This window comes from Alosa alosa, chromosome 20, assembly GCF_017589495.1.
Source record: "Alosa alosa isolate M-15738 ecotype Scorff River chromosome 20, AALO_Geno_1.1, whole genome shotgun sequence".
Taxonomy (NCBI): domain Eukaryota; kingdom Metazoa; phylum Chordata; class Actinopteri; order Clupeiformes; family Clupeidae; genus Alosa; species Alosa alosa.
In genome coordinates this window covers 23,878,992-23,901,814 of record NC_063208.1, presented here as the reverse complement: position 1 = coordinate 23,901,814, position 22,823 = coordinate 23,878,992, and the positions used below count along the sequence as shown (strand labels likewise).

The following is a 22,823-nucleotide window of genomic DNA, read 5'->3' as shown; positions in this document are numbered from 1 at the left end:
CTGACAAGATGGAGGGAGAAGCGGAATGAGATGGTATGGGGCAGACGGAGAAAGAGAAACAGAATGACATGGTACAGGAAAGATGGAGAGAGGGAAACAGAATGAGACTGAGAGGACGAGGGGCAGACAGAGGCTGGTGGCCCAGGCAGCCCGAGGCGAGCATGGTGAACTCGGGAACCGTGGGCCGCGGCTGTGCTTCTGATTCAGCTACTCTGCCCACTCCCTGGGCTCCCTCGTGGGCACGGGCTAATTTCCCACTCGACAGCAGCAGCAGCAGCAGCAGCAGGGCCGACGAGGCGGGGAGGGACCGGTGGAGGATTCAAAGAGCACCAGAGAGGGAGGGAGAGGGAGAGGGGGATGAGAGAGAGAGGAGAGAGAGGAAGATGCAGAAAAGAGAACAGAACCATGCCCAGATAGATGGAAAGGAAAGAAAAGAAAGAGAGAGAGAGAAAGAGAGGATAGGAGAGGAGAGGAGAGAGCGAGAGAAAGGGAGAGAGAGAGAGAGAGAGAGAAGATGCAGAAAGAGAGCAGAACCATGCCCAGATAGATGGAAAGGAAAGAAAGAGAAAGAGAGAGAGGAATGAGATGGTATGGGCAGACGGAGAAAGAGAAACAGAATGACATGGTACAGGAAAGATGGAGAGAGGGAGGGAGAGAGAGAGAAGATGCAGAAAGAGAGCAGAACCATGCCCAGATAGATGGAAAGGAAAGAAAGAGAAAGAGAGAGAGAGAGAACACTGTGGAATGGAGCAGATGAAAGGGAACAAAGGCAGAGGCAGATGAAAAGAAAACAGACAGACAAATCACACAAACAGTAAAAAAACAGACAGACAAATCACACAAACAGTAAAAAAACAGACAGACAAATCACACAAACAGTAAAAAAACAGACAGACAAATCACACAAACAGTAAAAAAACAGACAGACAAATCACACAAACAGTAAAAAAACAGACAGACAAATCACACAAACAGTAAAAAAACAGACAGACAAATCACACAAACAGTAAAAAAACAGACAGACTGGGAGACTGACAAGATGGAGGGAGAAGGAATGAGATGGTATGGGGCAGGCGGAGAAAGAGAAACAGAATGACATGGTACAGGAAAGATGGAGAGAGGGAGGGAGAGAGAGAGAAGATGCAGAAAGAGAGCAGAACCATGCCCAGATAGATGGAAAGGAAAGAAAGAGAGAGAGAGAGAGAGAGAGAGAGAGAGAAGATGCAGAAAGAGAGCAGAACCATGCCCAGATAGATGGAAAGGAAAGAAAGAGAAAGAGAGAGAGAGAGAGAGAGAGAGAGAGAGAGAGAGAGAGAACACTGTGGAATGGAGCAGATGAAAGGGAACAAAGGCAGAGGCAGATGAAAAGAAAACAGACAGACAAATCACACAAACAGTAAAAAAACAGACAGACAAATCACACAAACAGTAAAAAAACAGACAGACAAATCACACAAACAGTAAAAAAACAGACAGACAAATCACACAAACAGTAAAAAAACAGACAGACAAATCACACAAACAGTAAAAAAACAGACAGACAAATCACACAAACAGTAAAAAAACAGACAGACAAACAATCTGTTTAAAGCCATCTCTGTAAGTCTTGGCTTGTCTCTGGGAAGAGGTTTTGAGAAAGAAATAGGATTACACCAAAAAATGAAAAAGAAATGAAGATTATTCACGTCTTTGTAGTTTGCATGTGCCTTCATGTCTGTGCCTGCATGTGTGTGCGTGTGTGTGTGTGTGTGTCCGTGTGTGTGCACTACACGTGTCCTGCTGTGATGGTAGAGTGTGTGTCCAGGCCAAGGTGTCACTAGCAGGACAGAAGCAGGAAAAAAGGTGGACTACAGGTCAAAGCGTTCATGTGATCGGTCACGTGACCAAACACAATGCTCTGGACAGATGGCTTTGTTTTGATAAGAAGATCCAGTTCCTTCCTGTCAGAGATCCTACAGGGATTAAAGATGTGCAAAACATTTTCTGCAGCATACCTTCTGCTCATCTTTTATTCATCTGTATTTATTTATTTATGTAATGTACTAATTTACTAATGTTATTAATGTATAAGACTCACTGATTTTCAGTTCATATTAGATCTGTTTATGGATTTTTATCTCAGTGTTATTTTTTTTCCCCACCTGTCCTTCACTGTTACTTGCTTTGACATTCTCTCCATGTACCGTACATGCCTCTCATTTGATCTTTTTCCTTTCCAGCCTTTTTTTCTTTCTTTCTTCCTTTCTTTTTTCTGTCACTCGTTCTCACAGCTCAATGGAAATGTGACATGTAAAACAGCATCTCTATCTGACTCATCTCTTTCCCCACATACTCTCCTCCTCCAATCTCTCAGTCTTCCTTTTCTCTCTGTCACTCACTTTTGTTCCTCCCTCGTCATATATATCTCTTCCTCTCTCAATATATCCCTCTCTTCCTCTCTCAATAAATCATCCTTTCTCTCTCTCTCAATCTCCCGTTGTCTCTAAATCTATCCTTCTTTTCCTCTCTCTTTCCCATTATTGTTCTCTATATCTCTCTCTCTGTCCTCCTTCTCTCTCCTCTATATATCTATCTATCCTACTCTCTCTCTCTACCCCCTCTCTCTCCCCTCCTCTCTCTCTCCCCCCTCTCTCTCCCCTCATCATCCCCTGTGGCTCGGCAGGGAGTTCCTGCACCAGCAAAGCACACATTCAACTTGGGACCGGTGGGGGTCAGCCAAAGCGGGACTCCATCGCGACATGCCAGCGCAAACGTGCCTCTCTGACCGCGTGTGTGCCTTTCCATGCAGTCACTCGCTACACCCGCTGACCCAGATCCGCCGTGCTACACCGCTAACACCGGGCCAATGCTTGGCTCTCGCTACCCCTCCCATCCTCCCCTCCCCTTCCAGGACAGCAGTGTGTGACTAAAGTGTGTGAAGTGTGTGAAATTTGAGGCCAGTGTGTCTCAGTAGTGACAGAAGTGAAACCCAGAAAACTGGTGCAGAGCTGAAGGCTTGAGCGACACACATATCAGTCGTGCTCACTCTTATGTTATGTTACTCCTATGTTTTCTTATGACTGCTAAACCATGGTGTAGTTATTCATTTTCAAAAGTATCTCGAGCAATATCATATTAACAACAGAGCAGCAAGCAAATCAGTATGGGTGCAGCACGACACGTGTCCATTCCCAGCTCGCTTTTATTTACTGTGTGCATGAGTAGCAATTCAGTGTACACTTGCAGGTGTCACATAGGTGAGCGTGTTGAGGTCTACACAAAATCTTTATGCCGATACGATACAACTTTATTTGTCAGTTTGTGCTGAATTTCTTTTTGCATCCCTGGGCAGCTCATTTAAGGACAGAAACAATACATACATTTAAGACATGTTGTTAGTCGCTTTGGTTAAAAAGCGTCAGCCAAATGTAATGTAATGTAATGTAAAGACATGCAGCATCAATAGACCGACATGTAGACATACATGTAGGACATAAAGCATCAACAGACAAACATGACAGTATCAACAGACAAACATGAGACATAGCCACAAATGACTGAAGACAAAGCATACGTATATTACAAAGAGGCTGTGTGTGTGTGTGTGTGTGTGTGTGTGTGTACTCACGGGCTGACGACGCGGAACTGCACGTAGGGCACGAGCTGCGTGAGGAGTCTGACGCCATTCTGCCACTCTTCCTCATTACGGAACTCGCAGCCCTGCGCCTCACACTCTTCAAAGGAGAACTGGTAGTAGGTGTTCGAGTCCTCAAACACCACACGCTGGTCCACTGCGGGTCAACACACACACACACACACACACACACACACACACACACACACACCACACACACACAGGTCATTCAAAACAGGCCATATTGAGAAAAGTATTGTATTGTATTGCTGATGAAGAGGTTATCAAACTGATGCAAGACCATTGATCTCTGTTGTTTCATTGATCCATATTGGACAGGGAATCGTGTTGCTGCTACATGGTTCCATTGATCAGAGATAGCACTGCAGTATCACACCGGTGGCGACTGAGTTGGTCTGAATCTTGTATGACCATATCGGTCGTTGGGTGATTGAGTTTGTCTGGCTTGGTTGTTTACCAGGTGAGGCAATCACATGGCCAATCTTTTTGATTCTCCTCTTAACCCAATTTCACCTCCGATTCAATCACGTCCTCTCCGTGGAGAATCATCAGTGTCATTTCTCATTTCTCAACTCAACTTGACATCAATACTAAAGGGGTCATCGGAGCCACTGATCCAGTCAAAGAACACAAGCCATCTACTTTGGTTAAAGATGGTTGAGAGGGAGTCAATTCCCTGAGTTTGACCTACTCACTGACTGACTGTGTGGGGTGATGCAATGTAAACCATTTCCTTAAAACACGAACAGAGAAAATCTATGGAATGGCTTCGGACCAGTCACACATTCATAGATTCAGTGCAGTTACATGCAAACAAACAATCAGATTTCATTCCGATTAAATTCTTTACTTAAATTCTTTACTTATTCTTTAAAAAAAAGAATTTACTAATTCTTTAATTTTAAAAATTAAAAAAAATGTAAACTGAGCTCTCCGTCTGATCATAGCCATGGCTTGACTATTCCATAACAAAAAGCTATCAACACCTGGTTGCACATTATTATTAGTACCACTTGCACAACAATGTTTTGGAATGTTTTGGAATTGTAACAAGGACATGCAAAACACTGATTTTCGCCAGCTGTTTGCTTTCACAGCTTTGCCTTGCAACGCCATCGTGTGATGTCACTTCCGGTTATGCGGACGACTAGGTCATTACAGTCAGAGTTTTGCACCTGCAGCAGATTTGAAGAGAATGAACCTTCTGTACCTTCCCAGCAGAGCTGCACCAGCAGCACAATGTAATGGCTAATAAAGAGGTGATGTATAGAGGTATGGGTGAGGGAGGGGAGAGAGAGAGAGACAGAGAGAAGGAGAAAAAGGGACAGCAGGAGAAGGGCAGAGGCAGAGAGATAGAGAGAGTGAGAGAGACAGAAAGGAAGAGCAGGATAGGGGAGAGGCAGAGAGAGGGAGAGAGAGAGTAAAAGAGACAGAGAGAGGAGAGGAGGGGGGGGGTGTACCTGAGTGCAGGATGCCCAGCTCCAGCAGCACCTGCCAGATCCTGGCTCCCATCATCCTGCACTGCACAAACACACACTGCTCCAGCAGCCACTGCACCAGCTCCACACCCACATAGCTCCTCCTGGAGAGAAATACACAAACACACACGTTAGGACATCACACACACACACATATTAGGACATCACACACACATTAGGACATCACACACTCACACACACATTAGGACATCACACAGACGCTACTCCACACCCACATAGCTCCTCCTTAAGAGAAATACACACACACACGTTAGGAAATCACACACACACATATTAGGACATCACACACACATTAGGACATCACACACACATTAGGACATCACACACACGCTACTCCACACCCACATAGCTCCTCATGAAGAGAAACACAAAAACACACACATTAGGAAATCACACAAACACTACTCCACAACCACATAATGCCTATTTAAGAAAAATACACACACACATTAGGACATCGTACACACTACTCCACACCCACATAGCTCCTCCTGAGGAATAACACACACACACACACACACACACACACACACACACACACACACACACACACACACACACACGTTTAGGGTAGTTAAGTCATCACAAACACTGCTCCCACATAGCTCCTCCTGAAGAGAAATACACACACACACGTTAGTACATCACACATATACTACTCTTCAACTACTCTACTCTACCCACATATTGTAGTTTTTCCTGATACAGTACGAAACACACATACACATCAAGACATTACACACACGCACATGCGCGCACACACACACACACACACAGCTCCTCCAGATCAGGCCCCCCAGCAGGTTTCGGGTAGGAAGGGAAATTAGAAAAAAAGAGATCGTAGCTCCTCCTGATAAGAAACACACATAAATCAAGACATTACACATACACAAACACACACATAGACACACTAACATTAAGACACCACACACACACACTGCTCTCCAATACCCACATACTGTAGCTGCTCCTGAAGAGTAACACACATACATTAAGACATTACACACACACACAAATAGACACACAGACACACTACTCAAACACCTGAAACAGCATTGGTCTACACCTCACTTACACTGCACATAACTCATCCTGAAGAGACAAACATATTACAAACACACACATTTTTCAAACACATTATACACACATGTGTGAGAGTACAAACACACAGTGACAACCTTGCAGCTCATCTTAAAACAAACACACACACACACACACACACACACACACAGCTTGTGAATGACTGGACAGGCCTCCTTGAAACACCACGAAGAAACTCACACGTGGTATACCGTGGTATTACACAGACACGTCTGGACAAACACCCTGCTCAAACAATAACTGCATGATTAAGCCATCGGATCCTGAAGAGGAAAACACACATTTCACATCCGCACACACACACACACACACACCCTCAGCAAGTTCACCTAATATGCAGGACTTACTTAAAACCGACTGTACACACACTTATAGAAAGTTACTTATAGCTGGACAAACACATCACCGACAAACACACTGACACAGAATAACTCCAGTATGAAGTCCTTTCCTAGAAACACACACTCACACACACACTCACACACAGGTAAAGAGAGATAAACAGCAACAAGAAGACTGTTAATACTGCAGTGTGACTGTACGTGTCAAGTGTCCACTGAGCGGGACACGTGTGAGGTTGGCTCTGTGTCAGTGTTTGTGCTCCTAACCACACCTATGGGTCTTATAACAGTACATACCATACACTCAGCCCCTATACACACACGCGCACACGCACACACCTTGCTCAGTCTCCTTCTCCCTAATTCATTCATTCATTGACTCTCACTTTCTCCATTTCACACTTTCAGCATATTTTTTTCATTGTACTACTTTTTACATATATTTTTTTTCATTCTTCACCCTCCATTCTACTATTTCCATGTCTCCCCAAGTACTTCCCCTCAGGATACAGATCCCTTCTGATTGGCTGTGGGTGGTGTCATTCCAGTGGGAGTTGCAGACTGGCCGAGAGCCATAGATCACAGCAGATACCGAGGGTGTGATGACTCAGCTAACACCCCCCAGCATACACACACACACACACACACACACACACACACACACACACACACACAAACCCTACATATGCACATATAAAACCTCAAAGGCACAAACACATAACAATAAGGCCGTTCGCCTGATAGCCCCACACATACACAAACAAGCATTCACCTACACCGCATGGCCCCACACCCCACACTACAATCAGACGTGGGACAGATACTGGATACACACACACACACACACACACAAAAACCCTACATATGCACATATAAAACCTCAAAGGCACAAACACACATAACCACAAAAACACGCTCACACATACACAAACAAGCATTCACCTACCCTGATAGCCCCACACCCCCACACTACAGTCAGTAAGACAGATACACACACACACACTCCACTCCAAACATGGTCCAACACTAATTCTACCTGAGCTGAACAGGATCTTATTGTGGCACACACACACACACACACACACACACAGGGTCACAGACACAGAGTCACACAACAAAGGCACTCAGAAATCAATAGTCCATTCACTTGACTGTCTGGTAAGGTACATGGCGGTCTTTCATCAGGCGCAGATAAAAGCCAGCGCTAAAAATAAATAAATGAACAGACACACGATAAATCTATAAACACACACACACACACACACACACACACACACACATATAAAAACACAGAAATAAATCTATAAATAACAGACCCCCTGACAGAAAAACACAATATTTGTTTCTCTCCCTTTCTCTCTGAAGTACTGAAGAGCACTGAGATAAAATCACAATAATTAGTTTCTATACATACAGAAAGAGTGAGAAAGAAAGAAAAAAAAAAGGGGAGAGAGAGAGAGAGAGAGAGAGAGAGAGAGAGAGACATAGTGTGATTATTCTAAAGAAATATGTGACACAAACAGACAATGAAGGTGGTAGTGTAGTGGTTTAGGAGCTGGGCTAGCGTGCAGTAGGCTAGCGTGCAGTAGCCATGAAAGTTGTTGGTTCAATTCCCAGCTTGAGCAAGCCACTTAACCCCAAGTTGTTCCAGGGACAATGTAATCCCTTGTAATATAGCTGACTTATGTAAGTCACTTTGGTCAAGAAGTGTCTGCTAAATGTAATGTAATGTAATGTAAAATATCACACACACACACACACACACACACACACACACACACACAAGGCCTAGCCTGATGATTCCAAAATAAATGTGACACACAAACAGACAAAGATAAAAGTCTAAACAAAATATCTATCACACACACACACACACGTAGAAGGCCTGACCTGATGATGCGCGCCAGGTGGATCTTGTCTTTGGCCGGGTAGGGTCCATGGGACAGGAAGGCATTCCTCAGCGCTCGGCCCGCACACGGGAAACTCTGGGAACACGTCTGACACAACACACACAGATGTTTGTCACATACCTGTGTGTGTGTGTTAAATCACACCAACAGATGTTAGTCATGATCCCTGTGTGAGTGTGTGTGTGTGTGTGTGTGTGTGTGTGTGTATTTGTGTTTATCTGCGAGTGAGTGTGTCTGTGAGAGTCTGTTCTTCTTTGTCTGCCATGTGTTTGTTTTAGGCTGGCTGTGACCTTGTCTGTGTGTGTGTGTGTGTGTGTGTGTGTGTGTGTGTCTGTTTGCATACAATTTGAATGAGTTCTCTTTTTGGCTGTGGGGTAGGAGGATACATAATCTCAAGCCTGAAGCACACAGAAGCAGTTTCATGTGTGTTACTGTACATCTGTGGTTCTGTTACACACACGTTATGAAACATGACATGCACCACCACAGTGCACGTACACACACCTGTTTACATAAAACACAGGATGATTTCATAGCAATCTCCCCGACAAATTATAATAATTAAAAATAGCTTATTTTGCATAACAAATAATGTCATCCCACAGGTTGTCCTATCAAACAGCAACTTCAGGAAAGAGCGTCTGGAATTTCCCCCTTCTTCCCGTTTATCGCTCTTGTTCTGACTTCCTGTCTTCCTCCGCACTCTTTCTTTTCACCAGTAGTCGACTAATAAATCTGCCTATGTGACTCAGCTCTCCAACATGACATTAGCGCTGCTGGAGGAGTTGTCAAACACGTGGAGACATATTTTTCTGGAGTCTAACATGCAAGAGAGAGAGAGAAAGAGAGAGAGAAATGAAGAAAGAGAGAAAGAGAGATGGATAAAGAAAAAAGAGACAGAGAGAGAGAGAAAGAAAGAAAGCAAGATAGATAAAGTGAGAGAGAGAGAGAGAGAGAGAGAGAGAGAGAGAGAGAGAGAGAGAGAGAGAGAGAGAACATACATCCAGCCACTGACAATATGTTCAGCACTGGCTACTAATTTGCAGCAACATAACTAGGCTTCTTAAATTATGTAATATAATAACTATAAATAGTTCAATACATTTGCTGAGAAACAATCAGGTTTAATTGAAGACATTTAAGAGGCATGGCACATGTTTTGACAGAAACAGGGCAAAAGCTGCCTGCTCCAACCAAATCGTATTAAAATGCCATTTTTGCTCTTGTGTCAAAAAAATGGACCTTCTGTGCAGCTTGATGTACCACCTTGAACCGTTTCAAATACATGAGGTCTATGCATTATACAGCACTGCTTATAGCTTTACACAGACAAATACAGAAGAGTCAGGAAGAGACTCACAACAAGTGCCGTCTCTCCTGAGCCAAATCACAGAAAATCACATCAGTCTTGTAAATCACCTGGGGAGACATTACAGCTTGCTCCAAAAAAAAAAAAGAAAACAATTAAGCTTAATTGTTTCACAAAGCAATTTTTCCTCCTCTTGGCTGTTGTAATCTACGCCATCCCTGAGGCACAGCGGTTAGCAAAAACGTGTAACACGAGCCGGGCGTTTAGCCGGCTTGGGCACTGCTCCTTAACAGCTCCGGCATGTTAGAGGGATTACGGGGGGGCTTTGGAGACGCGTGCTCCCCATTATGATAAACAGAGGAGCTCGGATCGCACAAGGAAAAAGAGGAGGAGGAGAAGGAGGAAGAAGAGAGGGCTGAGGAGGGAAGGGTAGGAGAAGAGAAGAGAGGAGAGGAAAGGAGACGAGAGGAGGCCTCATCAACATGAAGAGTACCGATTAACATCACAAGCCCCTTTGTGCTTCAGGGCCTTCCTCAGGGACCTCTGATTAAGCATGCATACACACATGTGCATGCAGCAGCACACACACACACGCACACGCACTCTTTTAAAATCTATTCACTTGCTCACTCTTTCTATATACTTTTCTCTGAATCATACAGATACAGATACACACACACAAACACACACAGCGAAAGAGAATTGTAATCTGGTTGCAGTGATGAATATTGGTGTGTGTGTGTGGGAGTGTGTGTCTTTGTGTGTGCACTGCATGATGTCATAGCTGCACATGTTTGTGGGGATGTGCCAAAAATGCAGTCATTGCTTTGTGTATTCAGGGCACAGGTGTCTCTACCCAAGACCAGAAAGTGTGTGTGTATGTGTGTGTGTGTGTGTGTGTGTGTGTGGGTGTGTGGTTATGGATTTCCCTACCTTTTGTCGGGGGAGTCCAGCGCTCGGTCCAGGGATGGTGTCAGGTGACTGCTGCCAAGACACAATCAATAAAAACAAACAAGGTCATAATGGCGTCTAAAACAAACAGCAGGACAGGCCTTTAAGAGGAGATACTGCCGCCATGCAAGCCAGAGCAAACACAAACACACACACACTCATGCCAACAGGACACAGATCTTCATCTCACCTATCACACTTTTAACAGTCATGAACAAAGAAAATTTAAAATCTGAAGAATTTCATATATATATATATATATATATATATATATCTCAGATGTATATTACCCGTAATATTGTCTAAGCCTATTCATCATATAATATTGCATATTAAATGTAATGTGTATTTCATACTGTATAAATCAATACAGTATGAAATATATCAATAATATGTATGAAACGTCATACCTTATAATCATTCAATCAATTTAAAAAACATCTATGTGAAATTAAGCATGATTATTCCGCAAGTGCGAACAATGGTGCAAAATGACACAAAATGGTGAAGAGTGAATGTGAAGTCGTGCTAATATATGGCAGAGGGAGCTCCCAGTGTCTGCCCTGCCCTGCTGCTCGGAGAGGAGGGTGCATTTGCATGAACTCAGTGAATCCTCGTCTGACAGAGCTCTGATCAAACACCTCATCTCCCAGCGTGCAGTCCACCACATTATTTCCCATTACACCACTGTGGAGAGGCTCGCTGCAAGCTCACATATAACTCACACACACACACACACACACACACACACACACAAAAACACTCACACACACAGCATGACTGCAGAGGCTCTTGCTCCTCATCTATAATACACAGCTTCATTGTCAAAATCTCCACTTCAATGCATATTAACTGTGGAGCTTCTTCTTTCCGTACAACACAGCATTAGCATAGAATCCATCTTCTCTAATATACAGAATTACGAAAGGCCCTCTACATCTTCAGATGTACTACACAATGACAGCAACCTCTCTTCCTCATTACTCCTCATGTAGGCTAATAATGCTATATCAATAGTGAGTCTACCTCCTAAACTAGACTAGATCTCAAACAGTAATCATACCACATAGAAGTAGGGTAGAACCTCTACATCTTCAAATATGTAGGCTACCATATTTCGCGCTGTCGCGAAGCAGCAATGTGACGTCAATGTGAATGAAAATGACTGAAGTCTAGCCTTGTGTAGGTAGGCCTACTTCAGAATCTAAGAACCAACTCAATGAATACTGAACTTTGCCTGTACTTTGGGAAACAAAGAGGTCAAAAAACTAGTCTCACAAACATCAACTTGCGTCCAGACTAACAGAGTTGCGGTGCTGTTATAGAAGGCGATCGGCTGCGGCCTGGTTCTGAAGGGGACAGAGAGAGAGAGAGAGAGAGTTACTGATGCTAAACTGTTAAATTAGCCTTCAGTGCCAAGCAAGCGAGCGAGTGTGAGGAGAGGAGAGGAATCATTAGGCAGATCTAGAACTAGAAGAGTGATCTTCGTTATCGCTACTACGGAGTCGCTCAGCAGTTCCGCTACACAACGTGCAGCGCTCCGCTGCCTCTTCCTGTCTGCATAACGTACACACCGTCTCCCAGATATCGGCCCAACAGCCCGGCGCAGGAAGTGGGTCACCCATCGTCTCTGCGCTCAACTGCCATGAAGTCACAAAACTCTCTACTTGCTCCAATAAACTTGAACTCATGAGAAGGTTACAGTGTCCAATGTTTCCCACAGAATTTAATTCCATTTGTGGTGGTTGGTTTGCAGAATTAACTTGAATGCAACAGTTTTTAACAAATTAGCTCAGCGTGGTTATGATGCTAACCAGATTTAAGCACAATTTAGTACAACCTGGAAAATCATTGTGTGGTGGTCAATGTTGATATTGTGGTGGGCTGCCACAAATAAGTCAATGTATTGGAAAAGCTGGTGTCCTTGGTCAACTGAATGAGGAGGAACTGGTTGATTAAGACCATGGAGTGGTGCAGTAGTGCAGGTCCCTAAACTGTGATCTAGGCCTCCTAAAGAATAGGTATCAGATGTAATGAACGCCTACAAAAGAATGCTGAGTAAACTGGCCCTGAGTACCTTTTGAAATCAGAATTCAAACCATCTGTTACTCAAATCACCTTATCTTGCAACCACAAGCCACACAATACTTAGCTGTCAGTCAGAGAGCATAGATTTCAAAGTGCCGCAATGCTCAATTCCTGCGAAGTGTGCTTGCAGAACGACTTCCCATCACCCTAGTCCCCTGACGGCGAATGAATGGAGCCATTTTGAATTCCAGTTGCACTTCGCTTGACTGTTGTGTTTGAATGTCGTGGCCTCTAGCAGTGACGCCATCCACAAGCATCAACCAGGAACTTGCCTGGTGAATCATCAGCAGAATAAAAAGGTGAGACTGGGCAGACGGATGCTAATCAGGCACACTGGTATCAGATAGCAGGTGCAAACTGTGATGCTGATCTGGCCCCTATCTGGAACGTGTCCTGCCAGATTGGTGCCATATCAGTGCCAAATCTGCTCCGAGCCAGGGTCAGACCTGATGTGGAGTTCTGATGCTCTCTATGGGGTGATACTGACACAATTGAGACACACAGGAGACCAATGATGGGCTCACACACACACCTGCCAGCTCATCCTGACTAAGGCAGAAATGAAATAATTATGGTTGCCCAGAGGTTGTGATGGGACAGGTATGAGACACACACACACACACACACACACGCTCCTCAAAGTCTCCACCTGCCTGTATTGTAATGCACATTAACTGCGGAGCTTCAACTTTTTTACATACCACACTCCTCTACTAAACAGAATTACAGTAGAAACCTCCTCTATATCCTCAGACATGATACACAGTGATAGTCATCTCTCCTCATGACTGTTATGAGCGGCGAAACTCAAAGGAGCATATCTGGTTATCTGGCATGTCCAGATCGGCGCCAGGTCGGGGACCGATGCGTGCCGGAGAGTGAGGGCGTCTCTCCGACAGCGTATACTAGAGAGATCATGGGTACGAGCGGCGAGGCTCAGAGGAGCGTGTCGGATGACTGATGGGTACGTGGTGGTGGTGGCGGAGGTGGAGGAGGAGGAGGAGGAGGAAGCACTACTTAGATTCCTCCTCACCGTTTTCAGACCCGCAAAACTCGCCTTAATCCTCTTACTGTTCCCTTGTGCCATTGGCAAAACGTCAAAAAGTAAAAGTAAGAAAAGACACACACACACACACACACACGGAAATCCCACGCATTCATTAGCACCATTCTGTCAGGCCCAACGTGTACCCACACACACGCCACACCAAGTGACAGACACCCGTGGGACACACATATATACACATGGGATAAGAGAGGAGATCTCACATACAAGGACATGAACTCATTTACAAAGTTGCTGTACTGTGTGTGTGTGTGTGTGTGTGTGTGTGTGTGGGTGGGGGGGTTCAGTTCAGCATGACAGACGCGAGACAGTCCGTCTTTCCGGTCCTGGCTGTATGTGGGTGTTTTGGCTGAATGTGAGTATTGTTGTCTGTCTACAAGAAGTGAGTGGGACCGGCTGGGTCTGATGCGGAATATTGATTTTGGAGTGCTGTAATGTATGAGGCGGGTTTTTCCAGGGGGTAGACTACTGCCGACAGTGTTTGGGCTGGGAGAGAAGTGGAGCACAGAGTGCACTCGAGCATGGAGATAACTGTGTAAGTGTGTGGGAGAGGGAGTGAGTGAGTAAGAGAGAGAGAGAGAGTATGTGGCTGTATGAGAGAAAGAGAGTGTGTATGTATGCATGTATGTATGTATGTGTGTGGTGTGTGTATGTGAGAGAGTGCTTGCATCTTTACAAGAACAGTGATGCAGGCCACGGCAGGCTCAGAGAAGAGAAAGGAGGGGAGGAGTAGAAGAGAAAGGAGGAGAGGAAATAAGAAAAGATGGGAAGAGTAGAGAAAAGAAGAGAAAGGAGGAGAAGAGAAGAGAGTTTATCTCCCTCTGAAAATCGTCTCTCCCTCCCTCCCCCAATGATCACCTCTGTCTTCCACTGAAAATCGTCTCTCTCTCCAACTGGAAATTGTCTCACTGGAGTTGTGTGAAGCATGTAATAACTGGATGTGTGTGTGAGTGTTTCAGAAATATAGCACAAGTGGCAAATGTATGTGTGTGTGAGTGTTTCAGAGATATAGCAAAGTGGTGAATGTATGTGTGTGTGAGTGTTTCAGAGATATAGCAAAGTGGTGAATGTATGTGTGTGTGAGTGTTTCAGAGATATAGCAAAGTGGTGAATGTATGTGTGTGTCTACGCATTTCCGAGGTATAGCACAAGTGTCTGGTGAGTGTTTCAGTGATGTGGCATTTCAGAGCAGAGCAGTGAGTCTGTGTGTGAGTGTTTCAGTAGTGTGGACATGCAAATTCAGTATGTGGTTCCAGTATTTCCAGTGTTCCAGTATTTCTGTCCTGCATGGCTTCCCATACGGCTTCTCACATTCCCCTGCGTCTGCGCCACACTCATTCATCCCTGTCCGCCTCCTCTTCCTCTTCCTCCTACCCCTGTTTATTCCTCCTCATCTCTGCCACCTCCACCAGCTCTTAATCTCCCTCCCTCCATCTCCATCTCCTTTCCTATAGCCCTCTATCTGTCATTCTCTCTTCCCTTCCTATCTTTTTATCCCTCTATCTGTCCCTCTCCTTCCATCCTTCAATCTCTCTCTCTCCCTCATCCATATCCTCCCTTGCTTTATCTGTCGCTCTCCCTCCCCCCTCTCTGTTCATCCCTCTCTTTCCCTGTCCTTCAATCTCTCTTCCTTCCTCCTCTCTCCCTCAATCTCTTTCCCTCACTATCGCTCTACATCCCTTTCTCCATCTTTTTTCTATCCTTCGATTTCTCTACCCCCCCTCTCCCCTGGGAGCAGAAACACTCAGCATGGAGGCCTCTCCTCTCCAGCAGGGGGCAGCTCCCTGAATCCTGTTAAATTGGGCAGCTGTTCCTCTCAGCAGAGACCAAAGACAAGGCACTCCGTCAGAGAGCCTCAGAGCTGGAGGGAGCTGACTGCTGACTTCTCTCTCTCTCTCTCTCTCTCTCTCTCACCCACCCTCTCTTTCCCTATTCCCTCTCTCAATCTCAAATCAATTCAATTTCTTTCAATTCAATAAGCTTCATTGTGTTATTGGCATGACTGTACAACAGTAATACAATAGCAAAAGTATAATATTGCTAAATCATGAAATATAAATTATACATCAATATAATAAAATAACAAAAAATTGTTCATCAAGGGGAAAATGTTTGCATTACAATATAAATGCATTGCAATAATAAAATAAAATGACAAAAACTGTCTGCTAAATACCATTCTCATTAACATATACATATAGTTGATCACTGTATTTCTCTATCTTCATATCTGTGTCAGTCTCTTTTCTTTCCATTTTCACCTTCTATTCCTTCGTTCTCTCTCTCTTTTACTCTCTAAATATGGCTGTGTCTGTCTGTCATCTGCCTCCTCCTCCCAGCGGCTCCATCGGCCACTGCAGTAGCTACAGTGAAGGACATTTATTTGATATGCTAGAGAGAGGGGGGGGGGGAGAGACAGAGGGGAGGAAGAGAGAGGGAGGGAGAGAGAGAGAAGGGAGGAAGAGAGAGGGAGGGAGAGAGTAGAAGAGAGCAAGGATGGAGAGAAAGAGAGGGAGGAAGAGAGAGAGCTAGAAACAGAGGGGAAAAGACAGAGAGGGAAAGAGAAAGAGAGAGATGGGGAGGGAGGGAGGGAGGGGGAGAGAGAGCAAAAAAAAAAAGCGAGTTGAGGATCAGTGACGGTGAGAGAAATGGAAAGGAGGATATAAAAAGGACGGAATAAAGGTGGACGGGGAACAGAAGAACAACAACAATGTTTGGAAGATGAGAAGAGAGTGGGAGTCGGCAGAGGAGAGGAAAATAGGAAGTGACAAACACACAAGGGAGGATAAGAGAACAGATAAACAGAGAAAAGGGGTGGAGAGAGAGAGAGAAAGAAAAGAGAAGGGTGAGAGGGAGAGAAGGCAAAGAAAGAGAGAAAAAAAGAGTCAAGTGAGAGAACGTGACATGAGAGAAACTGGAGTATAAGAGAGATAAGGATGGAGGGAAGAGAGAGAAGTAGAGAGGAAGAGAAAGATGGAGCGAGGCAGTGAGGGAGAAGGAGTGGAATAGAGAGACAGAGAGGAGAGAAGAAGACAGAGGGCCCACAAGATAGAGTGAGGGAGAGAGAGAGAGAGAGAGAGCGCAAGTGATAGAGAGACAGGCGATGCGTTTATCTACGTGAAGACTTCAAAGCACAGGCAGGGAGGGCAGCCCTGTTTGCTGCGAGTGTGTGACTGTGTGTGGGTCATTATCTGGCAGAAATGGATTACTCCCAGATTAGAGTGCTCAGCGTGGTTCAGCTCTGTAGCGCCACACGCTCTCTCATGCTTGCTTGCTCGCACACACACACACACACACACACACACACACACACACACACACACTTCAGAACAGCACATGCATAATATGGTCATACATACACAAACATCTACACACATTCCCTCATTCTCTCTCACACACACACAATCACTCTCTCTCACACACACACACACATACACACAGAGCTCAACACGACTCGCGTCTCTCCTCCCGGGGTAAATCTGCCGTGGCAAGATGGAGACATCAAACAGGCTCTGTCTCAGTTCATTTACATGCACGCAAGCACACACACACACACACACACACACACACACACACACAGAGACATGCATGCACTTAAATTACCATGCACACCCCACATACACTAAAGCTCCAATATCCCTGTGCAAGTTTAAAACTTGCACAAAATCTCTCTCTGTCTCTCTCTCTCTTGTCTGTCTCTCTGTCTGTCTGTCTCTCTCTCTCTGTCTGTCTCTCTCTCTCTCTCTCTGTCTGTCTGTCTGTCTGTCTGTCTGTCTGTCTCTCTCTCTGTCTGTCTGTCTGTCTCTCTCTCACGCATACACACACACACGCACACACACACACGCACACACACACACACACACACACACACACAGACACACACAGACACACACAGACACACACAGACACACACACACACACACACAGTGCGGTGTGCAAATACAGGTGAGGATTACCAAAGAGGCTATTGTTATTTAATCTCCGTTTGTGGCACTGCGTCCAAATGGGATTTGGGGAAAGATAGGTTACATGGATAACAAAATAAAACATATAAATAAATAAAATAAAGCCTCATATGCCAGTGCATGAACTCACTAGGTGAAGGTTTTCTGCAATGCAAGGTTTCTATGTCACTTATATGATGCATTCAAATTGCATTATACTGTGTAAACTTACACAATAACTACAAATATTAAATCCTATGAATTCATATATTTCATATGAATTGCCATATTTGCTGAAATCTGTGCCATTTACTAGCACGGACCCAGCATCCCGAATCGTGCCGAGTGAGACCCTGACCAGTCTCAGAGGATTTTGTTCTACGTTGAAATATGGGCCTGGCCAAGAACAGATGTTCAGGGACGGAAAACAGAGAAAGAGGGGAAGAGAGAGAGAGAAAAAAGGGAGAGATGGAAGAAAGAGGGAGGGATGGAAGAAAGAAAGAGTTGAAATTCATATTCATAAGCAAAAGTCTTGTGTCAGTGTCACCTCTTTTTGATTCGGAAAAAAATATATCCTTGTGAGCCAAAATCTGCTATAAGTATACAAGACTACAAGATCTCTTTGCTTTAACACACACCATTTTAGCTGAAGACAAAAACGACAGTGGTAGTATTACATAGTAGAAATAACAAGAGTCAACCCAGTTCATTAATACACACACTTTCATGGAAGCCACATTAAGTGATTCTTCAGCTAATAATTTCATTCAAAAAATGAAATCCTATTAATCTTCTCTGACCTGCTGAACTGATGAAGTCAAAGCCGACTGACACCAACCTAGGACGCAAGCAGAACTACGTTGACGGCAGAATAAGCCCTCATTAAGCCAGCCCTGCCGAGGACTCCTTTGACCTGATAGGGGAGATGATGAACACGCTTCAAGTCATGACAGACACTTCATAAGACCCTTTTCCGTTTTACCCCCGAGATAAATCATGTGTGATATGCATGGCTGGTGCAGGGGGCAGCACAGAACTGGAAGAGACGGAGGGACGGAGATGGAGACCAAGAGGAGCGGAGAGGAGCAGAGAGGAGCAGAGAGGTGCAGAGAGGAGCGGAGAGGAGAGGAGAAGATGACCAAAATGAGATGAGCTGCAAGCGGAGAGATAAGAGAGGAGCAGAGAGGACGGTCCATCATGTCCGCGCCGGCCCAGCATTCTTCTCAAGAACCCCATATGAGAAAGAGAGAGAGAGAGAGGGAGAGATGGAGGGAGGAAGAGAGAGAGAAAGAACATTTTATGTGTGTGTGTGTGAATGAGACAGAGAGAAAGAGAAAAAGAGCGAGAGAGAGAGAGAAAGAGACAGTGAGATAGAGAGAGAGAGAAAATGTGCACCTCATCACAAGACCCACAGTGCACATCTCGGGTAGAGGCGGGTGGAGTGATGTTGGGTGGACTATTGAGGTGGAGGGGGGTTGAAAATAATTTTGCAAGGCTCTGTCTGACAAGATTTCACCCTACAAGCTGCTCAGATGCACACACAGCAGGGGCTTCTGTAGGCTTTTTGCAGATAGCACGTGGCACGCGGGGAGATTAAGAGCAGAGGAGGAAGATGAGCTAATGCACTGCCTCCGCCACAGTCATCATCCTCATCATCAGCACTGAGACAGCACTTCAAACTCCAAACCTGACCCACACACACACACACACACACACACACACACAGACACACAGACACACAGACACACAGACACACAGACACACAGACACACACATGCGCTTTCATATCCACCGTGAGCTAAAGCTGCTCCCTCCAACCTCTCCCACAGAGAGTGTTTGGATGTCAGGGGCGTCTGAGCATCGTTTGTGTGTCTCTCCACCTAATCCTCACGCATGGCGGGCTAAAGCCCACAGCTGGCTGACGACGGTGTCCTCCTCCATCATCGCCACCTCCTCCTCTCCTTCCTTTTTCCTCTCTCCTCTCCCCCTCTCCTCTGCATCCCTCTTCCTTCCCACAGCTAATCCTTAAAAACACAGCTAGATTTGCCTACCTCTTTAGAGGACAGCCGGGGTAGTGAAAAAAAAAAAGATCAGTGGCACGTCTCCAACAAAAGAGAGCAATAGTCCCCTTGCAGGCATTTTCATCTTCCCCCTCGAGCTCTTCCATAAAAACCCAATGTCACAATGTAGAGCTATTCCACAAAGTTTGAAAGATAGAATTCAGTAATCTTCCAAAGAGTCCTAAGAGAGAATTTAGAGGTCTTCCACAAAGGTCTAATGGTAGAATTAAGAGATTCTGAGCTCATGCTTCTGTATTTAAAGATAAAAATACCTTAATTTTTTTGTCTTGCAGTCTTTCAGTGTGAACTTCTCCACTTACATCATAATTAAGAGATCTCCCACAAAGTTCTAATGGTAGAATTTGAAAGATCTACCACAAAGTTCTAATGGTAGAATTTGAAGATCTAGGCCTACCACAAAGTTCTAATGACAAAAGTTAGAGGTAATAATGCTCTGACAATATTGTGCAATGGGAAGAGGTAATGCCAAGAAAGTACACAATGAATTGAACTGGATTGATATTCCACAACATTCTAAACAGCGGATGTAGAGACCCTTCACAGAGTTCTAATCTCAGACTCCAGAGCTCCTCCTCAGGGTTCTCACTCAGCCATATTGACACATTCCATGAGTGTAACAGGTCATCACATCAGTTAGTTTCAGCTTCACCTAATCTGTGCTTTCAAAGCACAATCCAAATATATGCTGATTAAGACAGGCAAGTCTCGACAGATATGCTTCACGCCTCCGAATTATTGTTTAAAAACAGGCACCAATAAAACAAGAAATAACTGCCAAATTAATTCCAAACCACGACAGCTTGCCTGTTTATCTAAACACAGTGTTTGTATGATACACAATTCCTCTCAGTGACTACCATGAAGGCCATTACATTTGCTGTGAATGTAAACAGCCAACAACAGATTCTAGTTCAAAGTCGCGGCACTGCTCCGTGACACCATTTTGGAGGGAGAAAGAAAGAGAGAGAGTCCCTGCTCTGGTAGTTAAGTGCTAAATTGCTGAGGGGGAGACAATCTGCTTGGCAGACATGTAGCACGGAGCCAGAAAAGCACACGAGGAAGGACCATACAAAAAACATACAGGTCTTCTGCGTTGTGCCGTTCACCTGCTTTTAGATGCTTACATTACATATGACCTTTCCATTAAAATGGGTCTAACTCTGCATTTCTGGTGCAAGGGCAATTTAAAAAAAACAGTGTGAGAATGTTATGTGTGTTATGTTGTATGTAACAATAGCTTTGGCAACACTGTTCATACAGTCATGCAAATAAAGCAGCTTGAATTTGAATTTGAGAGAGAGAGAGTGTGTGTGTGTGTGTGTGTGGGGGGTGTGGTACAGTGCATGTCCTTGGAAAGATGTAGTGCCTTTGCTTTTAGAGGCAGTTATCCTTGCCTGAGTGCACCAATGTCCACAGGAAGAGTAGGTTCTCCCCTGCTAATGAACGTCATCCCCCGAATTACAGGGTAATGCAGGCCCTGATCACAATGTCAGTAGCCTAGGCGGCGGCCTACTGTCTTTTTTATACTTGTTTTGACACATCCATCTCGAGAGAAAACGTGTCATTGACTCCAACGCCTTCATAATGATGTCTGTATGCAAAAATAGGCTACCATTCCCTCGCTCAAACCAAACGAGCTTCAACCGGTCATCGCTGCAGCCTTTGAATGACTTCTTAATTCAGAAATACATCTGTCCATGGTCTGATGATCATTTACTGGAACGATGCCATTAAAGGGTAGTTAGGCTATATGTGTTTTAGGGCCGTGACATGGTAGCCTGTACGACAGCTAAGTTGGTAAGGCTATGATCATGCCAGGTGTGAGTGGGCTGAAGAAGGATCCTGTTGCCTTAGATACCATGACATAAAAAATACGCTGAATTTTCCCATTATCAATGACAACAGAAAAATACGATTCATAAATAAAGGCCGTCACAGAATGTATCTATAAACAACAAGGGTATCCCGTTTAAGTCATATCTGTCCACATTAATCCAATTATACATTTACTACCGTGCGTCTTCGATAAACAAGCCGTGGCAGAGGAACCTCATTGGGGCGGCAGTGGCAACATATCCACAGTCTCTCCCCTTTAACGCAAATAATCATTAACCTCGATGAGGACAGACACGTTTGACTATAATGTAGGATAGTCTACTCACACTTTTCTTCCTCAAATGCAGTCCGTGTTTCAACAAGCCAGGTAGATCTTTGATCTTTTGCTTCAACTGAACCTGTTCCCTTGCGTTTCTGTTCCAGCGCCAGGTAGCCAGGAGTCCGTCCTCTGGTGCGGAGGGGACGCTCTCGGATTCCTCCATATCCCTACCGGAGCTGTCTCTCTCACACACACCCGTTTGGGATCACCATTACCCCCGTTCGCCTTCTGTGCTCGACGTTATTTGCATCTGCAATGTACCGCGCGTTCAACCGAACGAGTTCCCGCAGCAACACGCGACGACGCTGCTCCACCCAGCGCTTTGCGTTTTCCTCCTCCGTAGTAACCTACTATCAGTTTTTCTGTCTCCCTCTCTCTCTTTCTCTCACTCTCTCTACCGCTCACGCTTTCGCTCGGCCATGAGCGTGTGTACTAGAATGTAAGTGTGCATTAAAGCTTGGGGACAAGTGTAGGCGAGGAGAGGGGGAGGTGGCACCGGCCAGTCACTCACAGGTGCGGAAACATCACTGCATCACTTCCACCTAGACCCTCGGTGGGGAATTCGCTCGAACTGGTGTCGACAGTAGAACAAGGCAACGACACCACTCAGCATGATCACCGTTGCGTGGCTAAAGTTAGCCCTAGTTTCGTGGCCCCCACGACATATGGCCGCTTTGTTTATAAAGCCTACCTGTCGGGCAAGACTCACCTTTGTTGTTGACAGCACCTGTCCTTGCATTTTAC

At 44.9% G+C, this 22,823-nt stretch overlaps 1 protein-coding gene across 2 annotated transcripts in view; it reads right to left on the bottom strand.

The window, feature by feature from the left end:
- The window catches only part of rapgef5a (Rap guanine nucleotide exchange factor (GEF) 5a), a 71,932-nt gene extending 49,398 nt beyond the window's left edge, over window positions 1-22,534 (bottom strand). Inside the window, exons 1-5 of one of the 2 annotated variants that reach the window (XM_048229411.1) lie at window positions 22,087-22,534; window positions 10,728-10,778; window positions 8,466-8,572; window positions 5,095-5,216; window positions 3,608-3,770 (exon numbers count right to left, since the gene is read on the bottom strand). In XM_048229411.1, the coding sequence (XP_048085368.1) occupies window positions 3,608-3,770; window positions 5,095-5,216; window positions 8,466-8,572; window positions 10,728-10,778; window positions 22,087-22,242 (599 nt within the window). In that variant the 5' untranslated portion in view covers window positions 22,243-22,534. The remainder of the gene's footprint in view (window positions 1-3,607; window positions 3,771-5,094; window positions 5,217-8,465; window positions 8,573-10,727; window positions 10,779-22,086) is intronic. The other variant, XM_048229412.1, reaches the window with a different exon arrangement.
- Window positions 22,535-22,823: the final 289 nt, after the last annotated feature.